General features: G+C 42.8%; 1 protein-coding gene across 12 annotated transcripts in view; it reads left to right on the top strand.

The window, feature by feature from the left end:
- LOC116843977 (doublesex- and mab-3-related transcription factor 2-like) overlaps window positions 1-21,807 on the top strand; it is an 88,405-nt gene that overhangs the window by 12,778 nt on the left and 53,820 nt on the right. For all 12 annotated transcript variants that reach the window (XM_032814988.1, XM_032814991.1, XM_032814990.1 and 9 more), the window contains exon 4: window positions 21,419-21,577. In XM_032814988.1, the coding sequence (XP_032670879.1) occupies window positions 21,419-21,577 (159 nt within the window). The remainder of the gene's footprint in view (window positions 1-21,418; window positions 21,578-21,807) is intronic.

Here is a 21,807-nt window from a genome sequence, read left to right as displayed (position 1 = left end):
TCTCTCTCTCTCTCTCTCTCTCTCTCTCTCTCTCTCTCATTTTACTAAATTTTAGTATAATATTAATGAGAGTAACCTTGTATGCATGACGCTTACTACAATTTTCGTGTTAGAATGATAAAAAAATATGATTAAGGTCAAAGGTAACTATAATTTTAGTTAGATCAACCATTTTCTCTCGATAAATAATTGCAATTTAAAAATCGTGTGTATTTGCTTAATTACAATACATATAGCTTACTTTTCACATTAAAATTTTATTTGAAATTTTTTATTAACACACGCGCATGACACACGTACACGATGGACGCGAAAAATATTAATATTGACCAAGTACAATACCCGATAATGTACTCAATATTATTTGCTCTTATTTTCAATGTCACGACTTATTTCCTCCTGTTGTGTAAATTTATATCAAGAGATTTCAGGTGTGCGAATGATTATTTTGTTCTCTCTGTATTCCGCTGCAACAGGAATTTAGCGATTATCTTGCTATTTCACAGTGCGTGATAAGTGTAGCTGTGCTGTAACGGTATGACCGCGCTCTTACCGGATAGGTGCTCTTAATATATAACGTCTTCGCGGTTACTCTCGCGGTTATCTTTCCTTACCAAGGAACAGTTATATGTTGCCAAGCTATATCATTCCGAACATTCTTTACACTACGATAAAGCTACAAATTCTAACACGTTTAGAGAGCCACAGTAACAAGATTCGCGAAGCATGCATTGTTTTGATCATTCTAATCTTTTTTTCTCGTAAAACAGGTTCTCTATTTAATGATGTGCCACGCTAGCCGTGCAATCCGACTTCTTTTTGCAATATAATCGTTTGTGTTCCGCGCAAAGAACCTGATCGACAAGCGCACGACGTCGGTACAGATTATCTTTTTACGGTAACAGGGTAGCCGGAAAAGCATCGATATTTTTATCTCTTTAATCATCTGATGCTGAGCAGAAGCGCAATAGCGTGATACGACTATTTGCTGCTAGCCAAATGTCCGTGCAAATATCCGACGCGCGTTGCCGCGCATCGAGTTAACTAGTCGACGTAATCCGACAATATAAATCACGCAATCGTGCTTAACTGTTTATTAAACATCAAGGATCCGATCGTTACGACACTTTAGCTGGAGAAATGTGTGAATCTTTTCACTCGCGCGTAACACTTCGCGATGCATACACGCAGGGCTACGAACACAAACGCACGATTCCCGCGACAGTCCCCATAAAGATACGATGGGACGTCAAAGTTCATGAACCCTCCGGCGGTAGTCGGCTGCACTCCGATCTCTCTAGTATGACTCTCTATGGCTGCAGCAAAGCAATGCGCGCGAGTACGCGAAATAATTATAGAATAAATTATAATGGCGAAAGAAAGAGAGAGATAGTGAGACCTCCTCGCAGAGTTGGGACAAAGACCGGCATTCAGTGCACTCCAACGAAGGAGGTTACTACTCACCCTTACGTGTATACGTTAATGCACCGTTATATCGTATACGATCGTCGTACAAAATGTCCTTCGACGAGGAGGAGAAGGAGGAGGAGAAGGAAAAGAAAGACGATCTCATTCGCGGCTGAACAGTTCTCGCACTGTCTCCGACCTCGCTAAACCGAGCGATCGATTTTTAACGTCCGTTTCCTCGCCTCGAGGATTTCTCCTACGCACGGGAAAATTAACGCGCGTCAGCCGAACGAGGCTCCCGAGTCGCGAATAAATAGTGACGTGCATCATGAAAACGCGAAGAAGTTGAGTCATGTAATATATCGTAATATATCGAAGGAGAAAATTTTCCGCAGAGAGAGAGAGAGAGAGAGAGAAAGAGGGAGGAAGGGAGGGGGAGAGAGAGCAATGCCGACGGAATCACCTCGACCTCGCGCTTCAATAATAATCTATCCGGAGACTCCACGCGTCACGTCGCGTTTGTCATCGCCGCCTCTAATTCGAGCGCAAACCTCGCACGACGGCGTATAAGCGAACGAGCGCGTACTTATAACGTCGTTCACAGTGATCCCAACGAAATTCAAGCCACTCTTTCACTTGACAACCCGACCGAATGTTAACCCTGGTTTTACGAGCGTCCCTATTGGCTGGCGGGCCATGCGAACCCGGCTAATATAATACGAACTTATAACCAAAGCCGAAACCTAGGAGCTCGCTCTTGCTTTTACGATCCGGCTCGTTTTTAAAAGTTATCGTTATTTTGCTCGCTTTCGGATGAAATAGTTTGTTCCCAGACGTAAATGTGGGCCGGAGGAAGCGAAAGTCTGCGCGCGGGGCTAACCACTAAACTTGGAATTGACAGCACGCGGCCGCCCCTCTTGCTAGATTGACGGCACTGTATACACCTGCGTCTACAATTTCCCACCGATATAATGCTAAAACGGGATTGTGAAGTTTCCTTTTTTTCTCTCTCTCTTTCTTCACGAGAAACGCGGACGAGGTGGTGGAAGAAGAGACGGGTAGCTGAACGGTATGTTTCTAACCGAACTGTCTTTTTCTTTCTTTTTTCTCCGTCACCGTAATTATTTCTGACGCGTCGTCATCTGCAAGCACTCGATGGATTCTTCCAAATTGCGAAATGAAAGGGAAATGAAATCTTACGGACGGAGATGCAGATCAATTGATCATCGCGCTCGAGATTATCGCGAGTCGTATTCTACGCGAACCTCGAATGCGACTCCGCCATCGGGAGGACTAGTCGTAAACGCGCGCTAATTGATTTACGGGCCATGCGTGCGCGGGTTAAACCAACAGGTCGCGAAATTAAACACGGTCGCGTCCTCGTACGATCGATGAAAATGGAAAAGTGGCGTGGCGAGGCCGTTAGTAGGGAAAGTCTCGTACTTACCGCGGTCTCGTCGCGCAGGGGTTGCTGTCTCGATCCCAAGGGTGATTATAGCGGGTATATGGGGCTGTAAAGTTTGCTTTTATGAGTTTGCGTTTCGAAGCATCGAGCACGGGCTTTTAATAACTCATCGCTCGTCATTATTGCGTTGACGCGCGCAGACCTCGTGGCTCGCGGAAACGTAACGCGCGTTTCTAAAGCTTTTCTTCGCGACGGCGGACGTCGTAACGCCCGGCAACTTTAAACCTTACGTCGAGATGCGGCAATGCGCGGGGCTACATGACGCCCGTAGCCGACGGTTTCTTTAATCGTGTGCAATTGCTTGCATACCGTCGTCATTTCTTACACTTTCTCACACTTTCGTGAGAGATAGGTGGGTTAACACGTTGTCGTTTGGGGGTTATCGCGTGACTACTTCGGTAGAGGGATGCCATTTATCAGTGTAGCATTCGGCAAATACGATACTTCGTCGCTCGGGCCGTAAAATATAACGGTTGTTGGAAGGTATATTTGCGTTGTTTACGTACACACACACACACACACACACACACACACAGAACAATATCATTCTATTGCTGAGAGAAGCGATTACTCAGTTTACTTTCCCTTTCTCTTAAGTAATGGTTATCTTAAAAAAATATTTTCTTGATAACAGTCTTAAAATATACTCGTAACAAACTTATGACAAAATATACTCGTAACAAACTTTAGTTCGTTATCATGTACTTAAAAGAGTAATTTGTTTCTCTTTGCAAAAATATTATCCAACTTTGTTGAAGAGAAAGTTGACTCGACTCTGTGTAGTAAACAAATTTAATTTGGTTTTAATTTTATACTCTTGATTGAAGTGCTAAACTTATTAGAAGTAAGAATACATTTTAAATAAATTTGATACTTGTGACAAATTTATAATAGATATGTGAGTATATAAACTCATGAAATATTTAAATGCAGTATGTATCTGTATGTATTGAACAGATCAAGAAGTCTTCTCGCGGGTCGTTGTACGGGATAAAATCCGCGCGGTGAAACCGCGTATTTATCGCCAGTGCGTTTACAGACGCAAAAGTTCGTGCGTACGGTTTAGGTCGAGTTAACATTCGGTATAATTAACGTGCGTGAGCGATAATTTTTAACAAAGATACGGTAAGCGTCATGTACTGCATGCAAAAACTCAGGCAGGATAGGTCAGGAAATCAGGAGAGATCCCTGTCCACATGAATTTCACGTTAGGCTCGTTTTACTCTTTCAATAAAACGAAAGGCGCGACAGTCGCAGGCGTTTGATCAGTTGTAAAGATTAATCTCCATCGCGCGCAATCTGCGGCAAGCCAAAGAAATGTTAATTCGTCAAATAGCACGCACGACACACGCAGATAACAACCACGATAAGTCAGTCGGATTGACTGCTTTTTTTATTACTCTCTTTCTCGCCCTAACAGTTATATGACTCCGCAATTGGCCGATTACGAAGTCTTTCTTGTCCAGCGAATTTTAAAAAGCCACGTGCATTCACGCAATAAATCACTTTCAGTTTATAATTGTTTCTCTCCCAGAATTGCCAAATGCAATCGCGTTTTTAGGCCAAATGTCGCGTGACTTTGTGCTGTGTTAGTTTGTGAATATTTTCATGAAATCTTCGTTTCTGAATAGGCAAGCGTGAAATCCGTAGAACACTTTTAGAAGACGAGTTTAAATTTCGAATTTTTAACTGCCTGTTTACGCGTATACAGTCCTATCATCGGTCCCAGAAAATTAACCGGGGCAGAATAGTGGTTGCGCCGAGAAAGATGGAGAAAGAGACTGGGAGAGCTCTTGTGTTTTCATACCAATCATCGTGAGACTTTTACAGCCACCCAGGACTTTCTTTCTTTCAGCGTACCGACCTTACGGAAATCCCACTCGTAAATCTCGCAACGATCCCGACGTCGGTCTCCTTTCTTGTTTTGGTCAGCACGCACGGTTACATTTGTGCCTCGGCCACAAATTAGCCACTTACAAAATTTGGGAATCATTTTGACCTCTTTGTGGATCCTTTGACCGCGCGGAGAAAAACAGGTTGACTCGTTACGCGAAACGTTCTCGATGTAAGGCTGCTATCTTAAGGGTCGCGTGCTGTCGTAGGGTGACGTTTACGACTTTCTTTGGGTTACAGTCTCAAAGTTACAGTATCAGAAGTGGGATAGGTCGGCATTCCGAGGTTTTGGAACTGCACACTGTGATGAAAAATTACCACGGAATTCGCAAACTTTTTTCTCCAATGTGTTTCCGCTTCTCTTCGAATCGAGCAGTAGCACTAAAAAAATATATTCCTTCAGAATTATAAATTAAATATCATTTTATTGGTATTGTGTATCAAGTCCGAAAATATTACACACTAATCGGTAGTGGGCCACGAATAACTGTCACAGCGAGTCTCGTATCGATGACCGAATTTATGGGGATCAATTTATCGGTCATGGCATATACGTAGCAGGTTGCCTTTCGTCGCTGGTAGGTAGCGACCGCTTTGAAATCTTCACGAGCGTAAACAAGAGCTATCAAGTAAAAACGAGATCTCATTCTGTACAAAATATGGTTGTTATTATCGTAGCATAAATTAATCGTGAAGTATAAACTCCTGGGGAAGCTGAGTAACATTTTCAAATAATTGCAAAATATAGAAACTTTGAATTTTTTTACTTTAACTCTTGTGTTGTGATAAAGATATTCGGGTTCATTGTTATATGCATACACATCTCCCCGTATCGCTATTTGTCACTTTATTTTTCATGTCTATAGAAGTGTTATGTGTCTATATTTTCTGGCACATGTTTCATTGAGAGAAATACTTTTCTCGTTTGCAATTTCAAAATATTAATTTCTTGCAACAGAGCCACTTGCTGTTCTGCATGTCGGTATTATTTTCGCATTTCAATGTCGTTACGGCGAAATCACTTATCGAATCGACCAAGATATTCGTAGCTGTTACTACGTGCAAGGCGCGCACAAGGTCCTTGGTTTATGGCTTTATCGTACAAACACTATTAACAGGCAATAAGTTTGCGATTAGTTCGAGGTGGATAATGGTTGCCCCCACGCAAGAGTGAACGTCTTGGTGCACACCGCCGAGGATAAGGAGAATATAATTCGCGATTAACAGCGGCGCGGTGCGAGCGGATTGTATTACGCTATATCGCTTTTCGCACGACGTTTCAGCGTGATTAATCCGCCGCGTTTCTCGTAATAATGTATCGATAATGTGTAAAAGCGGCTGATATGCGTGTCTTCTGACTTACTGTTAGATACAAATAACAAAATCGCGTGAAATTTGTAAGATGGAAAAATTTCCTGTTTTTTTATTCAAATACTATAAGTCAGTATTTGATAAATATCTCGCGTATATGTACAAAATGTACGATTAGGGAATTTCTCGAACAAATAGCTGTTAATTCTTTTATATAATAATTAATCTCAATTTTCTAATCAATTTATAGAATGACTGATTATACAGAGCTTCCTGTCTTGATCTACGTTTTTAATGCGCTATTAAAAAAAAACTTGTTATAACTGTTTCGTGTTCGTTACCGATGTAAATCGATAAAACATAACGTAACGTTCTAGAGGAGGGCAATTGCCCGCGAAATCTCGACGTTGACCATCCAGGCACGTTCCTGCCACGACGTTTTGCTATTTCAGACACGTTTCGCAAATTTCATCAAAACGACGATAACGTTGAAAATGATATGACCCAAAACATACGTCTTCTAAATATAATTAGTTTATTCTATTGACAGAAGAGCTCGAAAAAAGAAAATAATAACGAAATATTTGATATTTCCCGAGATTATTTGGAGCAGCACAATTTATTGTTCCAATTTATTTGCAAATTAGTCTTTAGGCAAAGTCAATAGAATTTTCTAATTTTGTATGTCGGTGCGTTTTCATGATTGTTTAAACTTGATGGAAAACATAACACGCGATTATTTTCCTTTTTCTCCCTGTCCATCTGCTTCTCGCACTTCCGAACGTCTCGCAAATTTTAGTTTCAGTATGGTGAAGTGTTTAGCTTCCAGGTTATCCCAGGAATTCAGTTTATAACCGCCGACTCTACTGAGTTTTATTACATCCTCTTCCCCGTTCTCTCTCCATCTCTCCTCTCTGCGTTTTCTTTTTCTTTCTCTTCATTCTGGCTCTCCGTGTCTTTCTCTGCTTCTTCCTTGCTCATTGACTTTCTCTCTCTCTCTTCCATCTCTCTCTCTCTCTTACCACCACTCCTTCAACGCGTTTTCCGGACTTTAACCTTCCTGTTATATACGCTCTTGTGTTGTGATAAAGATATTCGGGTTCACTGTTATATGCATACACATTCCGTTTCTAATATTGCCGTGTTTGCAAATTTTCTTCTACCATCGACAGATAATCTCGGGAAATCATTTATTACGCGGGATACGCATCTTTGTTTATGATATATCAAACAGATATTACGAGCAAACTCAATAAATTTTGAATAATCCTAAGAATTCGAGGATATAGTCAACGGCCGCGTGAATTCTCACGGGCACGGTCGCGAATCCTAGCTGGAGAATAAGAACGTCGCGATGTAAGTAAAAGCAGCTCCCCTTGCCTCCGTGACGGATGCACGAAATACGGTTTGACAGATCGATCTCGTGTGGATTACGATCGTCGCTTTTTCTTCCTCTTCACCGAGTCTTGGTCGACTTTACGACGCGAGCGTCAAAAGCCTGTTAGACGAATCCTTCGCGTTAGCGACTCGAGTGGCGTTCCCCGCGTCGCTTTGACTCATCTTTCCTTCTCTGGCGATGAAACCACCCTTTGTCCCGCTCCTAGTTATCGCTGTCGTTGTGCCACTGATGCGAAAGTTACGACTTGCCGGCGACGATATATACAATGCACACCGGCAAAATTCGACCTTTCGCCTTCGTCCGACGTTAGACGCCGCGCCGACGCGTCAACGTCGTGAATGTTTTGTTTTTCTCGCACTTTGCTTCGTTCATGGTCGAGTGTATTTGTGCAAAAACGAAGTGAAAGCGCGAAAAAATAACTCAGGTGTTCCTCGCGCGTTTTACGTTGTTATCACCCAAAGTGCCTGCTCGATTTTATTTTCCTGCGCCGCACAAATTTATCTCGTTCAACTGCCTGTGCACCTTTTACCGTTCCGTATCTTATTATAGAACGCCATGCTTGACGGATCGTCAGGTATGACGGGGCAGAAGGCGGTAAAACCTGTTCAATCTGAATTGTTTGTCGTTGCACCGTGTCGGCGGTAAGCGTGTTTCCTATCGCGGCGTACGTTGTTTTCGCGGCGTTGCGTGCTCGCTTCGCGACAAATCGATCGATTTAATCAGACGTACTCGGAAATCGTCAATGCTTAAGCGTCCGAGCTCTTGGACTAATATAATAGGGGTCACTGTGCGCGAAGCGCATCACGCGTACTTAAAATGCATATAAGACCGACAGGTAGATAATGTATTCTTAGGGGCGTGAGAATTTTGTTTTTAACACAGTCAGATTCAAATTAATGTAAAAAGGAAGAAGGTATAATTGGTTGCTAAGTATATATCTAGTTACTGCATAAGTATATATCTAGTTACTATAACCTTTTCTATAAGTGTTATCAAAGTGCCATAGCTCGCCGCGACAAAAGTTCTCGGTGAAAAATCAAGTATACCGAGAAGTATGTTGATTTAGATGATGCAATCGCACATAATAATCGACCATATATAATGCAATCCGCGATCCGTTTGTCGTAATTGTTAATGAATTTCTCGTCTTGTTCTTTATCCGAGCTGGCATTTTTTTTCCGTGTAAGAGTTTGAAAACTAGTTCGGAGTGTTTGATTAATATCTAAAAAATAATGATTCAAAATATATTTTTTGATCGATATTGAGAGATATATTCGATTCATTGTCTCATGCACATGCATACGCGCCTCGGATCTACACTGTTAAATATTGGAGGGTCAAATTTAAACCAATTTCTTGAGTTAAATAATATTTAGTTATTTTTAACTATCATGTGTGTCAAAGTATACTATTTTAACACAAAACATGTGTTTAAAAAAACAACCACATCTAATCAACCCATTTAAAACAATATTAAGTCATTTTTTACTAAAACAAAGGTTACATTAACGTGCACATAATAAAAAATAAACTAAATTTTAGTCAAATTTAATACATTTCTTAAATTAAATTATTTAACTCCATTACATTAGTTAAATTAACGACATATTTAGTAGGAGCAGTGGCGACTATAGGAATAGTTAAAAATAACTCAAATTGAGTATAATTTGACACTACGGATTTAACAGTGTAGTTTGCAAGCTCCATAAAGCAATTGAAGCGAGTCGTTTACTGTAGCGGCTGTTATTTTCCGCGAAATAGCGAGTGTAGCGATCGAATAGCTGTGTGATTAAACATTAACGTGTCTGACATTTAGGAGAGATTAATGAGCTTTATACATACGGAAAAGAGGCATCAGCCTATGGTTTACCCGACTTAGTTGCATGCATCGCACTTCTTCTTCTATGTGGAAGTTTAGAAAGTGTCTCTAGTTTAAATCAAGTAAATTTAAATAAGTGTACCGTATACCAGAGAAGGACACATGTATGTATAGATTTAGACACAAGACTTATTTTTATATTGGTTTACTAATTCTCTACTATATTGATATTACTAATTCTCATTTTATCTTGGTATTAATATAATTAAAAACATACGCTCTAAGCTTTCTTTTGCTGATAAAACTGGCTTGTAGCTAACTGGCTTCTTTAGACTTGTTTTTGTTCCCCTCAATTCTCAATGGCTCTCTCCAATATGTATAGAGCTTACTAGAAGCTATCAATCGTCTGATTTCGTCGAATATATCGCGCGTCGTTAATAGCGAGCAGATCTTCCTGTCAATGCTATTTTAAAATGCGCGTGTTATTGCCGCTACTGCGCAACCGTGGAATACTCGGACGCGATGATTTATTAAAGAAAACCGGGTCATTCATCGAAACACGCTCGCGCCATACTTGTTCGAGGACTTACGTAATGAAATACAAAGGATGGATTGGATTCTCGAGTTGGTGATTAAAGTGTAATGTCGCGAATGAATACAAGAATAATCGGAAAGACCTGACCACATTATACGGGGCAGGTCGATTTTTTTTTTCAATGTTTCTTTATTCATGATTCGTATGAGCTTTGTTGTTGAGCGTCGATTTCAAGCGTGACTTCTTTTGATTGACAAGTACAATTGTTATTAAAGTGTAAGAAGGTTATGCAAACTTTGACTTGTCCCTCAAGTCACCTCCGCCAACTCTCCTTCGCGACGCGAGAATATCGGTTTTTCAAACATTCTCCTTTCAATGAATAATATTTTGCAGGAAAGATTGGTGTAGCGACTCTGTTGCGCGAATTTTAATCTCGCATCTCGTATACGGAATGTACGAGTCGTACTATATCGGTCACCGAGAGTGGCTTATCCACGGATCACAAGGCAGGCGATCTGACCACCTGATAGCAAGGCACTTCGATAAGGGTGCGCGGAGTAATAAAGTTGGTCACGGTCTAGCGAGTCGGTCCTCTTTTACGAGGCACAGGGTTAAATGATCTGTCACTTTCTCCCCCTCGTATCTCTGCTTCTCTGTTTGGCAGCCTACCACCATTACAAAAATATCGTAAAATATTATGATGCCTAGTGGTTGACGACAAGACTGAAGACTCATGAGCATGAGGCACACAGACGGTGGGCGCGTTCGCGTTCACGCATTCATTGTCGATGCACCCTTCTTCTCGCTCCGCATGTTTCTTTTCGATCAATACGAATCGCGAGACACGTCTGAGGAACGGAGGAATTTACGGGTGGAAACGCGAAAGGGTAGGCTCTTCATTTTCATTCTCGCGAAGCGCCGCACGAGCCAACTTCGCGTGTCCGAAGAGTCCTAAAGTCTTTATGGCCTTCTAGTCTCCTACTATTCCGAGAGGACAACGATCTTCGCGGCATCTCGAGCAGTCTCCGGGTGTGTTTATGACTTCTCCGTCTCTTTCGTTTCGCTTCGTCTGCGTCTCTCTCTCTCTCTCCCTCTCTCTCTCTCTCTCTTTCGTTTTGCATTATGCGCCACTTGCGCATCGATAGACCGACGGAGTGTCTCTGTGCGTTGGTAATAGTATTTCTCGTGTAAGAGCACACGCGAATACAACGAGCGAGCCCGACCGCTTCAACTCAATATTCCGTGAAACATCACGTATGTTGTATACCTCCGTTGAAGGTTCGATGACATACGATAAGGTCGGCTATTCCTTCTTTCCTTCTTGTTTCCTTGTAAGACTGTTTATCGCCTTTCTGTGCCGAAGTGATTTCTCTGGCTTTCTCTTCCATGATAATTCATCCACATTATTATTGTGCGTTAGAGATGGAACGCTTTATGTTAACGCACACGTGTTGAAACGAAAAAATTCATTACTATAAGTCGTAGATTAATTAAAACAGAAATACTTAACCACGTCAGACGGGGGTAGGGCAACGTTTATTTTAACGAGGGTTGTTTCGACGGTCGCGCGGTATGACGTTACAGATCACGAGCATATGAGCGACGTTAACGAAAAGACGATGAATGCCACCCTTCAGCTCCACGCCATCCGCGCCGCCACCCACGTCACTAAGCGGCCGACAAGATTACGATTATGCTTCCCTTTTCCTTTCTTTTTTCCGCGAATCGTGAATGCTGCTTGCTGCACCCCGTGTTTGCGCCGCAGTGGCTGGCGAGCAAGGATTTTATGCGAACGCTTGACAGGATAGAATTTTACTGCTTCCGAAATGTCGTGTCTCGTAAAAGCCGCCGCGTTCACGACCGTTCCTTCATTCGGCTCTTTCCGCTGGAACTTATTGCGATTCCGCGTTGACTATTTTTATAGGCGACGAAGGAATTGTTGCACAGAGAGACTCCTGTTATATTATTTTTATTGAAATAGATAGGGTAGTGTCTGTGTATGTGTGTGCGTGCGCGCACGCGTACTCCGCTTAGAAAAGGTCGTGTCGGTAGGTCAGGGACCTACAACTACCCTTAGGTTGTACCATCGATTTTATCGTGTAATGTTGAAGCTCCGTAGTAAAATCTGGTGAGTACATGCGACGAGTCGGATATTGTTACAATCGATATCACTCGCTGGCGAGTCGTGTGGCGCAAGGGTCTAAACAAACGTCGGTTTAGCTAGGGTCTCCCTCTTTCTTTCGCGTACTTGCGTATTTTAATTATTACCCTTTGATCTCGCCTGCAGGAAACTGTGATTCGCATTGATACTGCATGATTTGCTGTTGTTGGGCTGATTGAAGAATTCGAGTCTATCTCGAAATCAAAATTGCGCGAGACAAAACCGCATAAAATCTTTTTCATTTATGTCAAAAAAGAAATTACGTCCTTTTGCATGGGCGAAATTAGAATTTACCACAAAAAACGTAAGAAAATAATTCGAACGACTAAATTTCATATAATTGTCGGCGATGTCAATAGCTCCCTTCGTGCGACTTTTTCAGATACAGTTGACGTTAGCACAGTTATTTTCGTAAATATAAAATTTCAGAAAGTGCTATTTATGTCTTTATTGGTAAAGCCGTGAAATTTAACGAATCGTTTGTCAGACGCAAAACGACCACGTGTTCAATTACGTCGGCGTGCTCGCGTCCAGCATCGGGTGGCAACGCGCGCCCTTTGTCGACGAAACGAGCCCTCGTTCGTATCATGACGGCGACGTTTGGTTCCGATTACGCGCACGGTATGACACAACAGTATCATTGCTACAAAGCCCGTCTCCGAGCCAGCAACCCCTCTGTGCCGCGTACGGTGCAGTGTCGTGTCCAACGCAACGCCGGACCGCGGCCCGCAAACGAGGAAGAGGCGCATTTGGCGTGCAACACGAGCTCCTCGTCTGTGACAAGCACGAAATACGCGTGAATTCTGTCGGCTGACGTGTCAGCGTGTTAAAAACGATCCCTACCGCACCGCCCGCCCGATACCTTCGTCTCCGCTATGCGACGAATACGCTCTGTTGCGATTAGAATTACGCGTTATTTCGAAACTGCATCCAACACCCGAGTCTCGCTCTTATGAAATATTGGGGAAAAACGTCCGGTATAGTCGGCACTTTTGCGCGAATGTAGTCAGGTATTTAGGTGTATGAGGATTTAAAGGAACACGTATAAGTGAATAATAATAGATAAATAATTAATAAGTACTAATTTATATAGTAGATAATAGACTATCTACGGCGTTTTAATAATTAAAATATACAGAACAAAGACAAATACGAAGGATTATGTTACGGTAACATTTTCTGAAACATTCAATTGCGATCGTACTGTAACACTTTGAAAAAATGCGAATACATCGGTCAAGGTGAAATGAATGAATTCGCGCAATTGTTCGTCTAATAGCGAGAAACTCGGAAGATAAACTTGGAAAACTGAATTGGAAGTTTTGAGAACCGTTTTTTCTCTTTTTTCTTTTTTTAACATTCGTAAGTCGTTCAACTTTCTGCGCGCGACGGTACTCTCGCTTGTGTAACTCGGGAATAGTTCATAGTGAAATTGTTCGTGCGCGAGAATAGCGGGATTTACGACAGCCGTCCCCGGAAATCTTACGATCCTTTTATACGACTCGGACGTACGATTTACATTCGGCAGCAACAAGAAGTAATAATGATCTTGGGGGAGGGGATTAAAGTTTGCCGGGCGGCGCACGATTTACGCGTGGAATCGAACTTTCGGATTTTTCAGGTTAACGTTCATGACGTTCCCGCGGTCTCGGAAACAGTTTACGAGCGACGCGTTTCATAGTTAGTTTTTTACGACGTGCACTCCGACCCCGAGAAATTTTTCGTGGCGTGGGCTAAGGAACACGACGTTTTACGAGGATCTAACAAAGTCGGCGGCGTTCTGCCTTCGTTAAGGTCGAATCTGACGCGGCAGCGGCGGCGACGGCTTAACGAGCGTTCTCGTGCGATTAAAGAGTCCACCGTCGTAAAACTCGCATAATCGTCTTTGTTGGCTGAACAGATCGACGCTTGCTAATTACTATCTCTTTTTATGATCCAACACTAGCCGCGCGACCGGGCGACGAGTCGAGTGCGAAGTGACAGGTGACACGATTCTCGTCACGCGGGCCGAGAGAGAAAAAGAGAGAGAAAGAGAGAGAGAGAGATAAGAAGTATATAAAAGGAATAGCTGGAATTTAATAGAGTTGACGCAACACCGCGGAAAGCTCCGTTTCTATAAACATTCAGACAACGATGACATCTATTGGCACTAAGTCGAGCTCAGTGAGTCGATACTGTAACAGTTTTTACAGAATTCTCTCTCCATGCAACGACATGACAAATGTCTTGCGCGATGTTTATGATGGTGGAAACTCTTGCAAAAATACTCAGTTTGTTGCTTGCGCGCGAATGAAAGCCACTGGTGCAAATTTCTACTGATTACAGCGCGAATATCTGTTACCGCTTTTTGATTTGTAGTCTGATGCTGCGTAACGCGCGACGAACGCCGAATTCCTTCGAAACGCTCGCATCAACGAATGTACTTTGTGCAACCGCAACTGTTCGCGTATCTTATCGATCTATCAGACACCATCGATCGCGTTTCCTAACTTTCACTGCCTCACACGGTGCGTATATCCGCGTTTAATCGCGAATGTGTGTACGATGACCGACGCGAATAATCACGCTTATTCTGGAGAGAGCCGTGATACTATGCTATAAGCATTATCTGTTTACCACATAGCATGCTAAATATAACACTCGCGATGGGACATTTCCACTGTTTTATCTGCGACCACGAATTTTTTTTGTACGTATGAGACATTCGTCGCGAATAAAATTTGCGCGAAAGGATCAACGGTGCCGCCGACTTTTACATGCAACTTGATCCGAATTTCACATCCTTTATTGATTTTCCCATTTGCTCGTTACAATCGGCAGAGTCCACTGGCGATTATCACCGCTATGAGTCTCGCGTTGTCTGCCGTGATAACGAGCAATAGATATTAAACGCTTGCTATACTTATTCAATTACGGTATCTTTACGGCGCCGATAGCGCACCGATAAGCCCGTATATATCTGTAACATGCAATACTTTTATTGCGCTTTAGGGACACCTTCATTGCGCGATTCAAGGCAACATTTTCCCGCGCGTAGAAACGCGCAACGATAGAAACGCGGACCCAGTTTCGAGCAGTGCTCTTGTTTATTTTATTGATTTTTCAAGGATATCTTTAGCACATAAGCTACGCCTAGACCGGTTTCGATGTAGGCCACATATCTTTCTTTCGTGTGACAATATTTACGCGCGGCCGATGGAAATTAGCTCCACGTGATAACAGTCGCTAGTCAAAACTAATTCGTCACGTCAATTCCGGTGACGTCAGTGTCTATATTTTATTTAGAAACTTATTGAAATGCACTTTGCATTTAGACTGTCGTAACAACTCGAAATGTTATGCCTACTCTTTCAACCTCTCAACTTTCTAACGTCTGTATATTCTGAAGGATCAGAGAAGTGTGTATGTCTATTACGTATAGAAACTGAAATCCTACTTAGCGACTGAAGAAAACGCATAAAATGCATAGGTTCTAAAGAGGATCTCTCAGCAAAGTTAGCAGATTAAATAAAATCAAGAGGATTGATCTCAGACTATATATACATATATATATAATATGTATATATATATATATATATCAAAGTAAGCATTAAATAAAATATTGAGGGCCGAAAGTAGGATTGAAATTTCAACTTTGGAATACCAGAGGAGAAAGATATTATCATCGTGTTTTCTTTCTGGTACATTTTTGCGAAGTGAAACCTTCTGCCGCGCTGCCTCAACGCTTCGATGAACGTTCTGTCGGATAAATGTTGCATTTATTCGCATTCCGTATTCCGTTGCGTTATATGTAATACATGATAGAAACGAAATTAAACGCGTCACTGTTTACACGGTGAAAATAGAACGCGAGCGCCGCAGCCGTCAAGATAAAGCGGAAGTGTATTTCTTTGTTGTCGCGGGTGCGCAAGTCGCGGCACATGATGTTACGCGTGTAACATCAATTGAAGTCGCAGGGCTGGGTAAGCGCTCGAAGAGGGATTGAATAGCGAGGAAAGCCAACGCGACAGTGCCAATACTCCAAGTATCCCGGCCGCAACATAAAATTATCTACGGCGGCTTGTGTTGCGCGAGAGCGGATCGTGTTTCTTCGTACGAGACGGCTCGGTATAATCAGCGGAGTACGTGCAGCCATTCATAACAACCGTCATCGCCGCGCGATGTAAGCGCTCTGCCTTTTCGCGAGCATTGCGCCGGAGGCACATCCAAATATTATCAGGCTGATATCATCGGTCCGTGGCGTTCTGCGCCGTCGTTTCTCTTCCGCGAAGCGATTCGTTTGGCGACCGGATGAAAAATGAATGTAAACATCGTGACGAGATACGACGCCCACAGAGCAAGCTCGGTCTCTCGTTCATTCTGTCTCGCGTTGATATCACGTCATTCACAGAGACACAGGTCCCGCTCTCTCATACCCCTCTCGTGTTACGTAATCGATCCCGGTGCTGATAACGCGAGCGTAGCTGCGTTAATTACCGAGAATTTCATGTCGACGCCAGTGGATGTTAACTCGCGATAATGCCCTCTCTCGGCTTACAGCTCTCAAGCGATTGATATAACATAATGTGCTACGACGAATAGAAAAACCAGGTTATCTTCGTTATATTACATGCTATGTTCGTTCCTCGAGCGGTCGCATCTCGAGGAAAACTCGCAGGCAACATCGCTACGGTTTCTCCGGCCAAGGTAATAGTTGCACTGAGGTGTGACGGACTTTAGTCGAAACTTTTTCTAGATGGAAATATGGGGTTCGCGAATCTATCTATTGTCTGTTCTAATAGAGCAATTATGCGGCGATGGCCGCATCATTCTAATCTAATCGAAATTCCTTGATGCTAGTTCTATATGTTGCGAGAGAGTACCAGGCAACGAGTTTATAATCAAACTGGTCGAGCGTTGTATATACTTCCCATCGGTCAGGTTCCTGGTGCCCCTTTTCTCTTGTGGACAAGGCTCATCAGAGAGCACTCGAGATCGGAGCACAGGTGGAAAGCTTGTAAACGTTACGGTCAAGACTCTGACGAGTCATTCGCTGCCTAGTAGAGCTAATGAGTCTCTGGCAATGAATAGACGAAGGCTCAGAGCAACAGGGGTTGCTGTCAGACTTGCAGCCCTGAAAGCTCGTCCTTTCAACGTCACATCCACAGAAGATGAGGAGTGTCGATTCTATGGAGTATTCATTAAAGATGATAAGATGCAGAACCCTGTCTTGATCGACTTCTCGAGTTTGTGAACTTAGATAAAATAAAAATAAATAGTTCGTTTAACGTGATTGTTTTTCACACAACATAGACTTTATCACTTAACTCTTTAGAGGCTTCTCAATAATTACTTTATTTTATCACTTTAATTAACAAAAAATGTGTTAAAAAATATTTTAAAATTAGAATTTTGATTAATACAAAATTACATTATTTTTGTAGAATATAATATTTTTTTATACAAAAATCTTGTAGAATAGCGTGACGTTTTATAATCTTTGGGTTATCTTCTCCTACTACCACAGACCGTCATGTAAAGTAATCTACTTCCCTTCCCCTTGTGATGTGACATAATTATTGAATGGCCGCTTAATAAATCAACGAAATGTTATGAAATACTTTTGATTCACGTTTTTTACTGTCTTTAGTGGACTCACCTATTCTTCTTTCTATCAATAATATACTATTATGTACTCATAAAAATTACAGAGTAACGTTTACCTTGCGGACATACAATTCGTGGAATATAAAACTGCACGAAAATGGTGCGTCCTTATTACCTGAACACTATATTTAGGGAACATAAGTATTATGAAATCTCTTTCACCTACCATAAGCACGGCAGAATAGCTAGACCGAATCATTCCTTTCTTTCTGTTGTCGTGTTGAAAGGAAATTATCGCGCAGTTAAAAGTTTTGTAGCATGACTAAAATTATCTTTAAAACATATAAATTACACTACATATCTGCATATTATTGATGTTGCCGCGAACTGTTATTCAATGTTTGTTCTGTCTGATACGTGTCATTCGTAGAAGAAACGAATCGCGAGAGGATCACGATAATATTGTCGTAATGAACATTAATTTTTTCCTTAATGTAAAATCATTCATACTCCAAAACATAATTTCTGTTATCAAGTCCTGATCTCTGCAAGATAACGGCAATACTCGCTTATACAATAATCAAGCATTGACAGAGAATCGATTCTTATAATTTTATGCTGATTCTCGTCGTCGTACTCAATTGAACGCGTTGCGGTACATTCTGTGCGCAAAATGACGTCGCTCGGTGAAAGTTCATCGTGTATAACAGACGATCGGAGAAAGGAAGCAAAGAAAAGAAGATGATGATGACAAAGGTCGGGTGCCGCGTGTGCGACACGGTCCAACCGCAGCGGAAATGTCCGACGCGCGGAAGAGGAAACTGCGCCTCCGCAGCACAATAGCGCGCGGTTCTGACAAAAGAACATGTCGGCGGGCCAGAACGAAAGACATCGAAAGGTGCGCACGTACCTAGGCCTCGATCTCTTCCCTTCTCCATATCGACGGACTCGCCCTCGTCCTCCCCGGAATCCTTACCCGTCCCCGGCCCCTCCCATCGCTCTCTATTCTTCCTCGCTCGTTCCCGTCGTGTACACGCGCCGCCGCGCACACGCGCGCACAACAGCACGTGGTTGGCCGGGTTCACCTGCGCGCGTAAAAGGAGGGAACCAACGCCAGGCGTCCCGGCGGCGCGGTACGGCATAGCCACGGCACCTGCATCGTGCCGTTGTCTATTTCGTCGAGTCGCACGAGTTGGTGGCCGACACAACGGCGGGTGATGGAGGAAGGGGATTACTGACATCGTTGGTAGTGGGGCAGAGATGGTATGTAAGAGAGAAAGAAAGAAAGAGAGAGGAAGGGAGGAAGGGATGAGGTCACGATACGAGGAGGGGGGCATTTCCTTATTTTAAAAACGATTCAGGAGTCCCCTAATAGGCGGAGCCACGACGACTAGATGCGCCGCCATTGGTTGCTGTAATGTCTAATATATCATGACATAACCGGAGAACTGTTGTCCGCGATTCCGCGGTCGAATAGAGGTGACGCGGTACCATTTACTTTGCCAGGGATCCCCCAGTTCTCCCTTTCCCTCCCCCCTACGATTTCCCCCTCACGTTCCTTTGCGCTGCCTCTCCCACGCTGTGTACGGGTAAAGCGTTATTGAGGATCAATATTGCCGCACCACGAGGTCTGACGAGGCCTCGCGCAGGCGTAGCGGGGTGTTTTCACCAGGGTGAACGCATGCCCTTCTTCGTGGGACCACGTGATAACTCACGTCGGAGCGCGTGTTCCGCGCAATTAATAGAATGCTGTTATTGCTGGTAAACGCACTTTAACGAGGTCGAAGCAGCTCGGGTGTAGAACTATTGGGTCGTCGGAAAAGTCATGACGTATTTTTTCTATGTTTTTCAAAGGTTATTTATTTATATAAAGAACAAAGATCAATTAATGATATATTGCCCGTTTTGTTCGATAACCTTCTGCTATCTTTCAGTGAGCTTCATAATTCTTCGTTCATAGAAGGACCTGTCTTTGTCGGCGAAAAATTGAACAAGGTGCTGATTTACAGCCTCATCCGAATTGAACGTTATACCACGCAAAGAGTTTTGAAGAGAGCGAAACAAGTGCAAGTCTGACGGCGCAAGGTTAAGCGAGTATGGTGGGTGTGGCAACACATCCCATCCAAGCCCCAATAATTTTTGACGGGTGATCAAACTTGTGTGTGGTCTCGCGTTGTCGTGATGGAACACAATTAGGTAATATCGTAAATCCTTTACGATTAACGAGCTCTGGACATTTCTGGATGTTGGATTCGTTCAAGCTGTCCAATTGCCGACAGTACACATTCGAATTGATTGTTTGGTTCCTTGGTAGGAGCTCAAAAAACACGACACCTTTAAAATCCCACCACACTGAGAGCACAACCTTCCTCTGATGAATGTTTGCTTTCGATGTCGTTTGAGGCAAATCATCACGTCGGGACCGTTTGCGCATCACATTGTTGTAAATAATTCACTTCTCATCATCAGTTATCAGTCGCTTCAAAAAAGGATCGTTTTCTTCACGTTTAATGAGCATATCGCAGATGTTTATACGCGCCGTCAAATGAACTTCTTTGAGGAACCCAAATATCGAGCTTGCTTACGTATCCCAGCTTCTTCAGGTGGTCGTGAGCACTTGAATGATGGATGTTCAATGTTTCTGCAATCTCTCGTGTCGTGTAACGTGGGATTTGACTCGATCAATGCCTTTATTTTGTCGTCATCAACCTCGATAGGCCTCCCTGACCGAGGAGCGTCTTGAGGTCAAAATTACCAGCATGGAATTTTGTGAACCATTGGCACTGACGTTCTTGTACAGCATTGTCACCGTAAACTTTACGCAACTTTTCACAAGCTTGACGCGCGTTCTTCCCTTTACAGAAATAAAACAGTAATATATGATGAAAATGCACAGTTTGGTCTTCCATCTTCAACTTGTTATAAAATCTCCAAAACTCAACCAAATCGCTCAATTTTTTTTTAGAATGAAGCTAGAACTGTCAGCTGTCAAATGACACAGCAATGACATAGATGCGAATGACTAGTACTTCCAAAAATGAACTAGCGCCATCTGTTGCAAAAATGCGTCATGACTTTTTTAACAACCCAATACAATGGGAACGCGTCGGAGGAGTCTGATACTCCGCAAAATCCGACATGTGCTTTTTGTTTTTGTGTATGCACGCTCTGTGGAAGTGCGTGACTTGTGAGGGCTGTTAAGCCTGACCTATAATATGCTCTTTGCGTTCTGTTTCTTGTCTTCTGTCTTTTTCTGGCTTAAAGCTTAAGATTTGAATCAGAAAGAGATAAAGAGAAAGAAACAGGAAACAAAGAGCATATTGTAGATCAGATTTTAGTCTTGAACCGAGCGTCAAAACAGCGTTGACACGACGCACAACGCTCCTAATTTGCCCGCTGTCCTAATTTGCCCGCTTTACGGCTGAGGTACCACGCGATAGATCTGAACAGCAGCGCGTTCCTCGCTGGTGTAAATGTCAGCGACAAGTTCGCGGGGAAACTGTTTCTTAGAAAGACCTTTCTAATTGAGAGCCAGCGAACTGATTACGTAGGAGAGATCTCGCTGTAGTTCTCCGACAACGCGAGTAGAAAGCAGTATAACCTGAATCCCGTGACGATAGACGAAGATAGACGTAACTGCGAGTGGCTGAAGAGTCGGAGTGTGTGTCGCAAGCAGTGTGTTACGAATGATAGACATCATTGATTGTTTACACGCGTTGAAATCACTTGATGCGACGCGATATCGAGCAGTTTTCGATAGGCAATTATGTTTTATCATTGACCAGTTTGACGCGCGTTTATATCACACTCGTTTCTCACGTTGGGTGTTTTCTTAATTTCAGATGACAACCTCGAGATCTTACTTGAGTACATTAAGAGGGAGATGTACCACTTCCGCTTTGTCTGGCCGTTGGTGTCCTTAGTGACCACTATTGTCAAGTATAGCCAGGAATACGCTTCAGAAGCGGATATTGCAGAGGCCTTCAGCCGCATATCTCGAGGTAAGACACGTTTTTGCATTTTGTCAATTCTGTCGGAGTAACAGACCTGTCGTGCGAATGGAAATGTGCAGCACGATGGAAACTATCGGAAAGACATAAGGAAAGAACATAAAGTCTTTCTTCAATTTAAATTTTTGATAAATACAAGGTCTTAAATGATAGCAACCTTTGACTTTGAGAGACTGACAGCTGTATCACTTGGTACAGTAACATTGTTTCTCTCTGTAATC

The sequence above is a fragment of the Odontomachus brunneus genome, unplaced genomic scaffold (assembly GCF_010583005.1).
Source record: "Odontomachus brunneus isolate Ranch 3 - 2012 unplaced genomic scaffold, Obru_v1 Obru_scaffold_037, whole genome shotgun sequence".
NCBI classification, from domain to species: domain Eukaryota; kingdom Metazoa; phylum Arthropoda; class Insecta; order Hymenoptera; family Formicidae; genus Odontomachus; species Odontomachus brunneus.
The sequence above is the reverse complement of the archived record's forward strand: the minus strand, read 5'-3'. Positions and strand labels throughout refer to the sequence as shown.